General features: G+C 46.5%; 2 protein-coding genes across 4 annotated transcripts in view; both read right to left on the bottom strand.

The window, feature by feature from the left end:
* Positions 1–16,202, bottom strand: part of VPS50 (VPS50 subunit of EARP/GARPII complex) — a 202,727-nt gene that overhangs the window by 130,535 nt on the left and 55,990 nt on the right. For all 3 annotated transcript variants that reach the window (XM_073582038.1, XM_073582040.1, XM_073582037.1), the window contains exon 6: positions 3,546–3,616. In XM_073582038.1, the coding sequence (XP_073438139.1) occupies positions 3,546–3,616 (71 nt within the window). The remainder of the gene's footprint in view (positions 1–3,545; positions 3,617–16,202) is intronic.
* LOC141095749 (uncharacterized) lies at positions 8,332–14,420 on the bottom strand. Its single transcript, XM_073582036.1, has one exon. The coding sequence runs from the start codon at positions 10,423–10,425 to the stop codon at positions 9,313–9,315; it is 1,113 nt and encodes a 370-aa protein (XP_073438137.1). The 5' UTR covers positions 10,426–14,420; the 3' UTR covers positions 8,332–9,312.

Here is a 16,202-nt window from a genome sequence, read left to right as displayed (position 1 = left end):
TTGTGAGAAAATATTGAATTTCTTGTTGGAAATACAATGGAAGTGAGCAAATATGAGAAGAAATCTATATTTCTACCGCTCCGAGGAGAGCACGGCTGTAATTACAGTAACAGTTATCACCATGAGCGGCTGTGGATGACACCTCCGGGCAGCACTCACAGCACCGCTAGACATCTAGTAACAGGAGTGAAAATAATAAAAGAGGCGTGATGGGAAAAGTGGAACTCGCTGCACTAGTCAGTCAGATGGATGTTACTGAACAACGCAGACGTACAAATTGTGAAGGATGGCAGGCTGGACCAGTGTAAAAAAGAAATAAAAAAAGACAGAGGCTATGCTGATGAGATAGAAACAGGAAGGAGGCATAGGCTATGCTGCAGCATAAAAAATGACAAAGACCATGGTGCAAGACAAACACAGAGGAGGCATGAGCTATGCTGAAAAAGACACAGAGGAGGCACGGGCTAGGTTTAAAGGCAGACACAGAAGACGCACACGCGATGCTCAAAGGTAAAGACAGATAGGAGGCACTGGCTATGCTGGAATATAAATACATAGAAGGAGACACAGACTATGCTAAAATATAAAGCCAGAGAGGAGGCACAGGCTATGCTAGACTATAAAGCCAAAGAGGAGGCACAGGCTATGCTAGAATATAAAGACAGAGGGGAGGCACAGGCTATGCTAGAATATAAAGCCAGAGAGGAGGCACAGACTATGCTAGAATATAAAGCCAGAGAGGAGGCACAGACTATGCTAAAATATAAAGACAGAGGAGACACAGGCTATGCCAGAATATAAAGCCAGAGAGGAGGCACAGGCTAAGCTACAATATAAAGACAGAGGGGAGGCACAGGCTATGCTACAATATAAAGACAGAGGGGAGGCACAGGCTATGCTACAATATAAAGACAGAGGGGAGGCACAGGCTATGCTACAATATAAAGACAGAGGGGAGGCACAGGCTATGCTACAATATAAAGACAGAGGGGAGGCACAGGCTATGCTACAATATAAAGACAGAGGGGAGGCACAGGCTATGCTACAATATAAAGACAGAGGGGAGGCACAGGCTATGCTACAATATAAAGACAGGGGAGACGCAGACTATGCTAGAATATAAATTCATACAGGAGGCACAAGCTATGCTAGAATAAGAAGACAGAAAGGAGGCACAGGCTATGCTAGAATATAAAGACAGAGAGGAGGTACAGGCTATGCTAGAGCATAAAGACAGAGAGGGGGCACAGGCTATGCTAGAATATAAAGACAGAGGGGAGGCACGGGCTATGCTAGAATATAAAGACAGAGGGGAGGCATGGGCTCTGCTAAAATATAAAGACAGAGGGGAGGCACAGGCTATGCTAGAATATAAAGACAGAGGGGAGGCACAGGCTATGCTAGAATATAAAGACAGAGGGGAGGCACAGGCTATTCTAGAATAAGAAGACAGAGAGGAGGAATAGGCTATGGTAGAATATAAAGACAGAGAGGAGGCACAGGCTATGCCAGAATATAAAGACAGAGAGGAGGCACAGGCTATGCTAGAATATAAAGACAGCGGGGAGGCACAGGCTATTCTAGAATATAAAGACAGAGGGGAGGCACAGGCTATGCTAGAATATAAAGACAGAGGGAAGGCACAGGCTATGCTAGAATATAAAGACAGAGAGGAGGCACAGGCTATGCTAGAATATAAAGACAGCGGGGAGGCATAGGCTATTCTAGAATATAAAGACAGCGGGGAGGCACAGGCTATTCTAGAATATAAAGACAGAGGGGAGGCAGAGGCTATGCTAGAATATAAAGACAGAGGGAAGGCACAGGCTATGCTAGAATATAAAGACAGAAGGGAGGCACAGGCTATGCTAGAATATAAAGACAGAGGGAAGGCACAGGCTATGCTAGAATATAAAGACAGAAGGGAGGCACAGGCTATGCTAGAATATAAAGACAGAAGGGAGGCACAGGCTATTCTAGAATATAAAGACAGAGGGGAGGCAGAGGCTATGCTAGAATATAAAGACAGAGGGAAGGCACAGGCTATGCTAGAATATAAAGACAGAGGGAAGGCACAGGCTATGCTAGAATATAAAGACAGAAGGGAGGCACAGGCTATGCTAGAATATAAAGACATAGAGGAGGCACGGGCTATGCTAGAATATAAAGACAGAGGGGAGGCACAGGCTATGCTAGAATATAAAGACCGAGGGGAGGCACAGGCTATGCTCGAATATAAGGACAGAGGGGAGGCACAGGCTATGCTAGAATATAAGGACAGCGGGGAGGCACAGGCTATGCTAGAATATAAAGACAGAGGGGAGGCACAGGCTATGCTAGAATATAAAGACCGAGGGGAGGCACAGGCTATGCTCGAATATAAGGACAGAGGGGAGGCACAGGTTATGCTAGAATATAAGGACAGCAGTGAGGCACGGGCTATGCTAGAATATGAAGACAGCGGGGAGGCACAGGCTATGCTAGAATATAAAGACAGAGAGGAGGCACAGGCTATGCTAGAATATAAAGACCGAGGGGAGGCACAGGCTATGCCAGAATATAAAGCCAGAGAGGAGGCACAGGCTATGCTCGAATATAAGGACAGAGGGGAGGCACAGGATATGCTAGAATATAAGGACAGCAGTGAGGCACGGGCTATGCTAGAATATGAAGACAGCGGGGAGGCACGGACTATGCTAGAATATAAGGACAGTGGGGAGGCTCGGGCTATGCTAGAATATAAAGACAGCGGGGAGGCATGGTCTATGCTAGAATATAAGGACAGCGGGGATGCACGGTCTATGCTAGAATATAAAGACAGCGGGGAGGCATGGTCTATGCTAGAATATAAGGACAGCGGGGAGGCACGGGCTATGCTAGAATATAAAGACAGCGGGGAGGCATGGTCTATGCTAGAATATAAAGACAGCGGGGAGGCATGGTCTATGCTAGAATATAAAGACAGCGGGGAGGCATGGTCCATGCTAGAATATGAGGACAGCGGGGAGGCATGGTCTATGCTAGAATATAAAGACAGCGGGGAGGCACAGGCTATGCCAGAATATAAAGCCAGAGAGGAGGCATGGTCCATGCTAGAATATAAGGACAGCGGGGAGGCACGGGCTATGCTGTGACCCAAATTTCAGATTCAGATCAGTACAAGTAAGCAATCATTAGTTTAATAATGATATTTAGCTCTCGGAGGATTGTCTAGACTAGGGCTCCTTAACTTTTATAGTTTTGGACCTCAATGCATGGATTAAAATGGTGACTGGGCCTCTCCAAGATGAACTGATCAACTGGCAGGACCTTAGTCCAGCGGCCATGACGGTCTTCTACGTTCTCAGAGTCAGAGAGCAAGCAATGAATCGCTCTGTCCTATGACAACAAGCAGGGGTCTCGACCAGGACATTTCTGGTACGATTAACCTTCAAGAACGACATTAGAAAGTAGAAAAAGAAAACCACGCTCGGCATCCTTTCTCCTTTCTATCTCCAAATGACAATCCAATAGAAGAGTATCCGTCAGTGTCCTCGGGTCGTTACCTCCGTCCATTAGTGCAGATGACAGCAGCCAGCTGAAGACTCGCCTGGAGAGAAGTAACACGCTCCAACTCCTGCAAAACAAAGGAGGCCGGCGATCACACATTGTCCATTATCAGGCCGGGTCACATATCACTTTTATGAAATGTGCCGCCACATAAATGAGGAAAGTTATGCGGCTAATAAAGCTATTTATTGTCTTCTCGTCCTGCTGCTGAGATACATCTCGGAAGTTGTAAAGACACTAAAAAGCGGCATTTATCTGATGGGAGAGGGGGCGACCATAAAGACAACTGCCAAGGTCTGCGCTCACACACCCATTATCCCAGAAGTCGCCCGCAGGAGGTTTCCTCAAAGACGAAAAGACAGAGAGTCGCATGCAAAGGGGCTCTCCAACTTTATAGAGGAGAGTTCCTAATTTAGGACCCATAAGGGGTTATCCAGTGCCCCTCACTTCCCCACCTCCAGATATCATATTTTGGCATGAACGACTGACCCGTTAATCGCCTCTACTGTGATGTCCCAGCACGATGACATCATTGCATGCCTGCAAGTACCCTCTTGGCCAGTAGAAATGGAGCCACGGGCTCCGAAGTAGAGCGTCGGGGGAACGGGAAAGAGTAGAATATGTCTGTATGTATGCGTTTTGTTTCATTTTTTTTTTTAATTAATATGTATATGGGATGTAGGGGCTCATACTTAATATAGGTTGCTATGTGCAGACTCAATGTATGCTCATACCGTATTTAGGAGGCTGTGTGGGGGCTCATCTATATATATATATATATATAATTGTCTTATCATGTCTGTCTGTAACCGAAATCCTGTGTCGCCGATTGGTCACGGCCTAACTGCTGCGACCATTCAGCGACATTCGCTTAGTCCTCGCGGCAATACGGCCGCATCGCTTATTGTACAGGCACATTACAGCCGTTAAAGGCATCACTGCTGCGTCGCTCATTACACAGGCACAGTCCTGTACATATACAATACATTAGGTAAGTGCAGAACAGTGACTGCAGTTCTGGGTGTAACAGGAGTACATTAGGTAACAGCAGAACAGTGACTGCAGATCTGGGTGTAACTGGAGTACAATAAATTAGGCAACAGTAGAACAGTGACTGCAGCTCTGGGTGTAACTTGCGTACAATACATTAGGTAAGAACAGAAAAGTGACTGCAGCTCTGGGTGTAACTGGAGTACAATACATTAGGTAACATTTGAACAGTGACTGCAGCTCTGGCTGTAACAGGAGTATAATACATTAGGTAAAAGCAGAACAGTGACTGCAGCTCTGGGAGTAACTGGAGTACAATACACTAGGTAACTGCAGAACAGTGACTGCAGATCTGGGTGTAACTGGAGTACAATGCATTAGGTAACAGCAGAACAGTGACTGCAGCTCTGGGTGTAACTGAAGTACACTACATTAGGTAACAGCAGAACAGAGACTGCAGTTCTGGGTGTAGCAGGAGTACATTAGGTAACAGGAGAACAGTGACTGCAGATCTGGGTGTAACAGTAGTACATTAGGTAACAGGAAAACCGTGACTGCAGATCTGGGTGTAACTGGAGTACAATACATTAGGTAACACCCGAACAGTGACTGCAGCTGTGGGTGTAACTTGAGTACAATACATTTGGTAAGATCTGAACAGTGATTGCAGCTCTGGGTGTAACTTGCGTAGAATACATTAGGTAAGAACAGAAAAGTGACTGCAGCTCTGGGTGTAACTGGAGTACAATACATTAGGTAAGATTTGAACAGTGACTGCAGCTCTGGCTGTAACAGGAGTATAATACATTAGGTAAGAGCAGAACGGTGACTGCAGCTCTGGGTGTAACTGGACTACAATACATTAGGTAAAAGCAGAACAGTGACTGCAGCTCTGGGAGTAACTGGAGTACAATACATTAGATAACTGGAGAACAGTGACAGCAGCTCTGGGTGTAACTGGAGTACAATACATTAGGTAACAGCAGAACAGTGACTGCAGATCTGGGTGTAACTGGAGTACAATACATTAGATAACAGCAGAACAGTGACAGCAGTTCCGGGTGTAATAGGAGTATAATACACTATCGCATCGGGTATTCTAGAGTCTCTGTTAAAATAAAAAATAGTTATATACTCACCTTCTGATGGCCCCCGGCATCTTCCGGTTCCAGTAATGCTTAGCAAGAAGGGCTGAAGATGACGTCACTCTCGCGAGAGCGCGACGTCATCGGCGGTGTTTCGCGCAAAGCATTACTGGAACCGGAAGATGCGGGAGCGTGGTGAGAGGAGAGAAAGAGTCCGGGGGCCGTCAGAAGGTGAGTATATAACTATTTTTTTATTTTAACAGAGACTCTAGAATACCCGATGCGATAGAATCAGGCCACCATCTAGTACTGTATATAAGAGGCTATGTGGGGCCTCATACCGTATATAGGAGGCTATGTGGAGGCTCATACTGTATATAAGAGGCTATGTGGGGGCTCATACTGTATATAAGAGGCTATGTGGGGCGCATAATGCAGGGGCGGACCTACCGCCCGTGCAGACCGTGCAATGCACGGGGCCCCGGGGGAGAGGGGGCCCCTCCAGCCTCCAGCACCGCATGGCTAATTATGTCAAAATTCAAATTAGGCATGTGTAGTGCAATGAGGAGAGCAGCGCTGCGGGAGGCAAAGGGGCCAAGTGAGGCAGGGGGGCCCACCTGCCCTCAGCGCCGACTCCACCCCCCCGCTCCCCGCATTGAAGGAGGCAATGATGGAGCCTGGAGGAGAGAGCGTCAGCTGACGCTCCCTCTCCCATCATTCCCCGCTCTGCCTCTGACACAGCGGGTGCGCGATGACGTCATCACGCTCTCACTGTGTACCAGACAGTGCAGGAGAGGAGACAGGAGCCGGGAGCAACGCAGGCACGAGGAGAAGGTGAGGAGTGTGTTTTTTGTTTTTTTTAAATCAGTGTGGGTACTGGAATGTAGGGCCACTCTGGGGGGGGCTATATACCATGCTGGGGGGGCTATATACCATGCAGGGGGGGGCTATATACCATGCTGGGCTGTATTATACCATGCTGGGGGGGCTATATACCATGCTGGGCTGTATTATACCATGCTGGGGGGGCTATGTACCATGCTGGGCTGTATTATACCATGCTGGGGGGGCTATATACCATGCTGGGCTGTATTATACCATGCTGGGGGGGGGCTATATAACATGCTGGGCTGTATTATACCATGCTGGGGGGGCTATGTACCATGCTGGGCTGTATTATACCATGCTGGGGGGGGGCTATATACCATGCTGGGCTGTATTATACCATGCTGGGCTGTATCATACCATGCTGTGGGGGGCTATATACCATGCTAGGGGGCTATATACCATGCTGGGGGGGCTATATACCATGCTGGGCTGTATTACACCATGCTGGGGGGCTATATACCATGCTGGGCTGTATCATACCATGCTGGTGGGGGCTATATACCATGCTGGGCTGTATTATACCATGCTGGGCTGTATTATACCATTCTGGGCTGTGGTGTACTATGGTGGGCTATATACCATGGTGGGCTGGGCTATATACCATGTGGTGCTGGGCTATATACTATGCGGCTGTGTTATATACCATGGGGGGTACATTTTACATTATATTCTATAAGGGGAGGCTGTGTTATATTTAAGGTGGGGGAGCTACATTATATTCTATGGGGAGGTAGGCTGTATTATATTCTATTTGGGGCTACATTATATTCTATAGGGGGGCTGTATTATATTTATTATATTCTACGGGGGCTGCATTATACTATATGATGAGGGCTACATTGTATTATATGGAGGGGCTACATTATACTATATAAGGGGCTGCATTATATCCTATGAGGGGGTTGCATTATATTCTATGGGGGGGGTTACATTATGTTCTATACAGATATTATATCCAGCCCTGCATAGCCTCAATATTAGATAACAACAAATAACAAATAACTTTGTTGCCTTATGAAGGGTTGGGGGTGCCTGAAAAATTTCTTGCACAGGGGCCCACTACAGTCTGTGTCCGCCCCTGTCATAATGTATATATAGGAGGCTATGTGGGGCTCATACCGTATATAGGAGGCAATATGGGGCTCATACCGTATATAAGAGGCTATGTGGGGGCTCATACCGTATATAGGAGGCAATGTGGGGCTCATACCGTATATAGGAGGCAATGTGGGGCTCATACCGTATATAGGAGGCAATGTGGGGCTCATACCGTATATAGGAGGCAATGTGGGGCTCATACCGTATATAGGAGGCAATGTGGGGCTCATACCGTATATAGGAGGCAATGTGGGGCTCATACCGTATATAGGAGGCAATGTGGGGCTCATACCGTATATAGGAGGCAATGTGGGGCTCATACCGTATATAGGAGGCAATGTGGGGCTCATACCGTATATAGGAGGCAATGTGGGGCTCATACCGTATATAGGAGGCAATGTGGGGCTCATACCGTATATAGGAGGCAATGTGGGGCTCATACTGTATATAGGGAGCTATGTGGGGGCCTCATACTGTATGTACGGGGCTGTGTGTGGACTCATTGTATGTAGTGTGGTTTTATACTATATCCCACTAGTATCTATATTGTATATATTTATATATGTTCATTACATATTATCTGATCATGTATAGAGGATGTCTGGTCAGTCAAAGTAGTGGTCGGGCTACATAGGGGCAGTCGGCGATGAGCGATGGCGCCATACCATTACAACTACACCCTAAGTTGTAATGGTATGGCGCCATCGCTCATCGCCGACTGTCAGGAAGAGAATTGTGAAGGGCAAAACTACTCCCGGTCTCCCCTCATTTCTGCTCTTTTTTATATCACTGGTTTTCTATGTAATGTGTGAGCATTTATGTCCTTATGTATTAGGGTTTTAAATTAACTCAATAAAGAGAGAATGTTTTATGGATTCTGTTTGCTAATGTTTACATGTATGAGGACTTCATAGATTGATTGCTTTGGTTGTTGATTGACGGGGGCTCATATTGTATGTAGGGTGCTATGTGGGGGGCTACACTGTATATAGGGGGCTACCAGCATGCTTAATTCTGTGCAATATTAAGTCATAAAATTATTCATTTTTTATATATATATTATATTAATTTTGAGCAGAATAAATTTCAGCCTATTGGTTTGGCCCCACAATAGTCACGGTCTGCAATCTGGCACCCCTTGTCTATTATGTATAGTGCTATGCTATGTATAGTGCCGTACATAAGGGAAAAATTGTGCAGCGCCATCTCTGCCGTTTTCTGTGTACGGATGTGTCCCAGAGCATCAGGTGTTACTCACATGACCTATCACATGATGTATCGAGGATCATGTGACACGTCACGTGATACATTGGGTACCTGGAGGGGCCCACACCTTCTAAACTGCCCGGGGCCCCGGCTACTCTCGCTGTAAGCGCCGGGATTGATGCACGTGGCACAGACGCCACACTGAATAGAGGTTTCAAAAATGTTGTTTCCATTTCTTCATCATCTGCAGATCAGTAACGTCTCCATCCTGTGATTTACAGAACTCCAAGACTTTTCCTTCTAAGTGTTACAATCACAACGTGTATATGTGTGTGTAATATACATTACGCCATAGAATATGCCATGGACGAGGTGATGGGAGAGCTGCGGCTAGGAGCACCGTCTGTCACTCCGGCGAGGGCGCACAGAGACGGGAGAATAATTGTCATTATAGTGAGGGTGGCTTGCAATGCTGTGTGATGTCCGCATACCCTCCTCACCTCATCACTGACTTACCAAGATAATTGCTGGTCGCGGAGGGAGGAGACACGGAGGGTGAGGACGTGGAGGGTGAGGACGTGGAGGGAGGGGACGCGGAGGGAGGGGACGCGGAGGGAGGGGACGCGGAGGGAGGGGACGCGGAGGGAGGGGACGCCGAGGGAGGGGACGCCGAGGGAGGGGACGCCGAGGGAGGGGACGCGGAGGGAGGGGACGCCGAGGGAGGGGACGCCGAGGGAGGGGACGCCGAGGGAGGGGACGCCGAGGGAGGGGACGCCGAGGGAGGGGACGCCGAGGGAGGGGAGGCGGAGAGAAAGGAAGCGGATGGAGAGGAGGCCAAGGGTGGGGACAAGGTGGGAGAGGACGCGGAAGGTAGGGACACGGAGGGAGGGGACGCGGAAGGTGGAGACACGGTGGGAGAGGACGCGGAGGGAGAGGGGACGCGGAGGGAGAGGGGACGCGGAGGGAGAGGGGACGCGGAGGGAGAGGGGACGCGGAGGGAGAGGGGACGCGGAGGGAGAGGGGACGCGGAGGGAGAGGGGACGCGGAGGGAGAGGGGACGCGGAGGGAGAGGGGACGCGGAGGGAGAGGGGACGCGGAGGGAGAGGGGACGCGGAGGGAGAGGGGACGCGGAGGGAGAGGGGACGCGGAGGGAGAGGGGACGCAGCGGGAGGGGACGCGGCAGGAGAGGACGCGGCGGGAGAGGACGCGGCGGGAGGGGACGCAGAGGGTAGGGACGCAGAGGGTAGGGACGCAGAGGGTAGGGACGCAGAGGGTAGGGACGCAGAGGGTAGGGACGCAGAGGGTAGGGACGCAGAGGGTAGGGACGCAGAGGGTAGGGACGCAGAGGGTAGGGACGCAGAGGGTAGGGACGCAGAGGGTAGGGACGCAGAGGGTAGGGACGCAGAGGGAGAGGGGACACAGTGGGAGAGGGGACACAGTGGGAGAGGGGACACAGTGGGAGAGGGGACACAGTGGGAGAGGGGACACAGTGGGAGAGGGGACACAGTGGGAGAGGGGACACAGTGGGAGAGGGGACACAGTGGGAGAGGACGCGGTGGGAAAAGACGCAGCAGGTGTGTGAGAGCGGAATACATATCTGCTGACACATACGAACGTGAGGAAAGACAAACAAAAATAAATAAGAAAATTACAAAAAAAAAAAAATTCACCAAAAGCTACATGGAAAACAGTCAGCATGAACTCAGCCTCACACATGACCAACATGGGGGTCAGTGATTTAAAGGGATTGTGTTGTCTGGTTTCAGGTCTTAAAGCTTAGGCCGAGTACACATCTGCGTTTGGCTTTCCAATTTTCTCATCAGAAAGAAGAGCAGAAAGAAAAATGGCATAAAAAAAACATTTTGGTTTTTTTGCAATTGTGTTTCATTACATGTGCTGAACCGTTTGGCTTTTGAGGAAAAACAAAAATTCTCCAACGATGAGATAACATTAAACTTCACATTTCTTTAAAAAAAAAAAACCGTCATTCTCGACAAACCATGCGTTTCGGTGTTAAGCCTTAATTATGATTAAACTACCTGTGGTTTGTCAAGAATGACATTTTTTAAAGTGTTTTTCCAGCATTTCCCCCTCCAAAAGGCCCCAATTTTTCTATATGCTGCAACACCTAGAGAACTGCAGTATTTAGAACAAGAGTCAGTCAGTCCCCTAGGAGGGGGAGAAAAAAAAAAAGGTGCTTAAAAGTATATAAAATTTAGAATTTCACTCCCACCCGATTTAAAAATTTAGAAAGAAAAAAAATAAAACATATCCAGCATCGCCGCGCCGATAAAACGTCCAATCAATGAAAATATAAAATTATTTAAACCAGTATCGTAAACACTATAATGAGGGGAAAAAGAAATCAAAATCCAACATTGACACATTTCAGAAGCTGATCCTCTGTATAAAAAATAAAATGCAATACAAAAAAAAAAAAATCAAAATTCATATGTATCCCAAGAAAAACATTGACTCACCCAAAAAAAAAACAAAAAAAACAAGCCGTTCCACAGCCCGATCGACGGAAAAATAATAAATGGTGATGCATAATTACATTTTTTTTTTTTTTTTTTTTATTACAAATTCCAAATGTTTTTTCGCCACTCGAATGAACGGGTCCGGCTTAGCCAGCCCCCTTCACTCATAGCACCAGACTATACAGGAAGATTTTTTGTTAAACCTATTATTAAAAGGTGAAATTCAACAATGACAGACAGGAGACAATTTCATTCTAAAATAATTCTAAAACTTCAATAATACTTACCCTTTCTTTTCCCCCCTCTTTGCGCCGCATACATATCCAGCTGTACTTAGAAGTGAATCTCGATATTCCGGAGATCGGTAAGGGTGCGGCCCTTGAAAATTGCCAAAATTGCTCCCAAAAAGTACATGAGAAAAGTCTGATGTGAAGAAGCCTTGCTCGACATTTTGATTTCAGTTAATGAATCCTGGCTTTTATTCCTCGGGGATCCGTTTCTGGCAGCGCTTATACTTATCATCCCCTAACTGGAGACACTGCGAAATCTAGCGCCACCAAAGGAACTGCAACACGGCCATCACTGCCCGCCTCACCTCCATTATTTTCAGACGTTCAAGTATTATATACGTATGATAAAATAACTGCATTCCTTGTACACAAAGTCCGAGAATAAATATTTTTACATTTTTTTTTTAACATAAGGTATTGTAGTCAGGGGGGCCAAACCTAATAATTTTAGGAGAAGTACCCACCTGGTTACTTATTCTCTATTAATGGCATTTGTTCTCCTTTCACACAGCTCATAATCGGTCTAGTTTACTGATCGCTTCAACAAACTTTGCATAAATCAGTAGTACAAGTGAATAAGTGCGTAATAGAACTCCAGAAAAATCTGTTTCCTTCTCCACTTATGAGCCAACTCTTCTCCCCATTGCCTCCTGATCTGATCATTTACTCTAAAACCACTGCTAAAAATCCATCCTGCCTATTGAAGTTTATTAAAAGAGGAAGAGAGAAGGCAGGAGCTGTGAGAGACCGTGCTACTGCTTTTCAAGTAAGTGTTTCATCTCACCCCAGTGCTGGATTCACAGATTCACTGCTTAGTGCCGCTGTAAAACATCCTCCATGCTGCTCCTGCTGTTACCTGAACATGAGCTATATAGACACGGGAGAGCAGTAAACCTTCATTTCTGTGTGTGCTGTGTATGGGAGACATCATAGCAGCTAGTCTAGACCCACTAGCTCAGAGACAACTTTAAAATAGAGACAAAGCCGGCAAACTGGTGAAAAATGCAGGAGAAAAGTCAAATAATGGACAGAAATAGTGGTGTTCAACATGTACACAAGTGACAGCTTATTCTCAAAAGTCACCTGAAACAACAGGTATTCCTGAAATATTTTACTGTTTTACACTAATGGATCTTACTAACTCTTAATTTGCTGCCCCCTTTAGGAAAAGTTAATTTCTACCAGTAGTATGCAAATGTGAACTGCAAGAGATGGGTAGGGGGTCTTCCATAAGCACAAGTGCCATTTCCAGGACCTGCGCGAGCACATGGGCAAACTCGGTGCATATACTGTGCAATCCACAGAATAGGTGCAGCACGGGAGAAGTCCTGCAGACCGAAGATAAAATATGGAGAGACGAGAGTCATAGGTTAATGACTGAGCGGAGAGTATGAGTGGGTTGGTAAATTGAGACGAGAGCGGAGATGTATGGAAGAGCATCATTGTGGAGAACACCCTGGTGTAAGCGGAGAACATAACACGTAGGGAACTTTTTTTTTTTTTAATTTCGGCAATTTTAATTTCGGCAATTTTCGTTAATTGTCCACTTTTTTTTAATAGTATCTACAACGTGATACATGTGACTATACAAGTGTTCGGTTACCAAGCAATTATTGTTACAACTCCAGAGAAAATCCTAAATGGACGAATATAATGTGAGAGCCGCTCCAAAATATGAAGTGGGACTTGAGTTTTTACGAGTGCGTGCCACTGACTTATCACACAGAAACACATGATCCAAAAAATAAAGCTATTGCGCGAAAACAAATTGGTTTTTACAAATTGCTTTGAGCACTGGAGATTGGCCACAGATTGCTCCAATTTGTTTTCCCCTCAGAAAAAATGATTAAGTGAGTGCATGGGTTATTTCCAAATACACAAAGTCCAGCAGCTGCCAAACTCATATTTATGTGCTCTTTTAAAAAGGACAAGGCACAGTCGTGCATATCATGTTTGTGCAAGCAATGGTAAAGAGTGAAAAACAATTGCCCCCGAACAACCCTATTAATCGCCCTGATGTTCAGGATCAGGATGCTTTACTGCAAGAGATAAATCCCAAACGTCTCCCATCGTATGGCTTAAAGGGGTAAGGTTTGCACCATCACCATAATGGGTCATTAGATTATGCTGGTGTTAAACACGTGATAAAATATATCTGTGGGGGATTTAAAAGTAACATTGGATTTGATAGAATACTGCAATCATCAGAAGTTCTGAAGTTTTCTTTTAATTTGCAATCCACTTGGAGTTGGTGGGTAGAGACTAGCCGCTATAGTGTATCCCATATAGAACATAGCACATAGGGATGGATGTATGTATGTTCTTTATCAATTTTTCTTTTTGTTTTTTTTTTTTTTACAACACAGACACAAGCAACAGAGGCATGAAAGACATTGTACAGCAAAGCTGAGCTGCCTTGAACAGAATCAAGCTCTGCAGTGAGGAAAAAGAGCTAATAGAAAGCTCAGCGCAACCTTCCTATGTCTCCCTCTGCCAGTTCCTCAATCCTACTCCCCCTTACCTCTATATAGAGAGTAATGGACTTTGACACCAGTCTGAAGTTTGTCTTGTCTGAGCAAGATGGATTTGAGCTCTTTCTTTGTAAGCGGAAGACGAGATCAGGTGACAGGGAGAAGAGAAAGAAGTGGCCGATTATTGGGAAATGAAGCACATTTTTATGATACTGTATACAACAAAGTTTCTTATATTCACCTGCACTAATGATTTATGCAGTTCGTTGAAAATACAGTTCCCATGTTAAAGGGGATCTGTCAGAACTCCTAGCTAAGGCGAGCATAGAATAGAAGGAGAGACGAGAAGTTCTTAGTTCTCGAAGATCTGATACAGTATCTTCATATATAAATAGATTAATGGCATCCAGGACATATAAGAAATACCTGTGAGGCTGCCCTCTCCACACAACTAACAGATCTAGCCAGCAAGTCCACCTTTACCTTTTCCTTTTCCACTCATACAAAAAGCCCGGGAGTCCGCCTTCTTCCTGCCCACTCAAAGAGAAAGCCTGGGAGTCTGCTTTCTCATTGCCTACTCATAGAGAAAGCCTTGGGAGTCCTCTTTTTCACTGTCCACTCAGAGAAAGTCTGCGAGTCCCCCTTTTTATTGCTTATTCATATAGAAAGTCTGCAAGTCTGCCTTCTCAGAGAAAGCCTGTGAGTCCTCTTTTTCCCTGCCCACTTACAGAGAAAGACTAGGAGTCTTCCTTCTCCCTGCCCACTCATAAAGCAAGCCTTCGTGTCTACCTTCTCCCTGCCCATTAATAGAGAAAGCCTGTGAGTCTGCCTTCTCCTGCCCACTTATAGAGGAAGCTTGTGAGTCTAACTTATCCCTGCCCACTTATAGATCAAGCCTGCGAATCTGACTTCTCCCTGCCCACTTATAATGAAAACCTGTGAGTCTGCCTTCTCCTGCCCACTTATAGATCAAGCCTGTGAGCCTGACTTATCTCTGCCCACTTATAGAGGAAGCCTGTGAGTCTGCCTTCTCCTGCCCACTTATAGAGGAAGCTTGTGAGTCTGCCTTCTCCTGCCCACTTATAGAGGAAGCCTGTGAGTCTGCCTTCTCCTGCCTACTTATAGAGGAAGCCTGTGAGTCTGACTTATCTCTGCCCACTTATAGATCAAGCCTGTGAGTCTGCCTTCTCCTGCCCACTTATAGAGAAAGCCTGTGAGTCTGCCTTCTCCTGCCCACTTATAGAGGAAGCCTGTGAGTCTGCCTTCTCTTGCCCACTTATAGAGAAAGCCTGTGAGTCTGCCTTCTCCTGTCCACTTATAGAGGAAGCCTGTGAGTCTGCCTTCTCCTGCCCACTTATAGAGGAAGCCTGTGAGTCTGCCTTCTCCTGCCCACTTATAGAGGAAGCTTGCGAGTCTGCCTTCTCCCTGTCCACTCATAGAGAAAGCCTGTGAGTCTGACTTATCCCTGCCCACTTACTGAAGAGTCCTGTGAGTCTGAATTCTCCCTGCCCACTTTTAATGAAAGCCTGTGAGTCTGCCTTCTCCCTGCCCACTCAGAGAAAGCCTGTGAGGCTGCCTTCTCAATGCCCACTCATAGAAAAAGCCTGTGAGTTTGCCTTCTACCTGCCCGCTTAAGCTAGGTTCACATTGCGTTAATGCAGTCCGTTCAACGAATAGCGTTGACGGACTGCATTAATGCTACTGTCATATTGTGATCGCGTTTACCGATCCCGCTAGCGCAGCTTCTCTATCTGTACTAGAAGTGAAGGACCCCGGAACGCTGCAGACTGCGTCAGAGGGTCCATCATAGAATGACAGCACATCGCTATTAAGGCATGCGTTAGCGATGCGCTACATAATGGAAGTCTATGGGTGCGTTAACGCATCCGTTACATAGCGGTAATGCCGCTATGTAACGGATGCATTAAACGCAGCCCACTAACATAATGTGAACCCAGCCTAATAGAGAAAGCCTGTGAGTCTGCCTTCTCCCTGCCCACTTACAGAGAAAGTCTGTGAGTCTGCCATCTTCTTGCCCACACAGTGATTCAAAGATTTTCAGCTATTCATAGTGCTACATAAAAATATCAAGAATGAGGACGTGGGCATCTTTGTACGTAAGGGAAAAAAGACTCACAGCCTTTT

The sequence above is a fragment of the Dendrobates tinctorius genome, unplaced genomic scaffold (genome assembly GCF_039654945.1).
Source record: "Dendrobates tinctorius isolate UK_male_01 unplaced genomic scaffold, ASM3965494v1 ptg000070l, whole genome shotgun sequence".
Taxonomy (NCBI): Eukaryota; Metazoa; Chordata; class Amphibia; order Anura; family Dendrobatidae; genus Dendrobates; species Dendrobates tinctorius.
The sequence above is the reverse complement of the archived record's forward strand: the minus strand, read 5'-3'. Positions and strand labels throughout refer to the sequence as shown.

Excerpts from the sequence above, each read along its gene's own strand:
- LOC141095749 (XM_073582036.1), bottom strand. The coding sequence starts at position 10,425 with ATGTGTCAGCAGATATGTATTCCGCTCTCACACACCTGCTGCGTCTTT.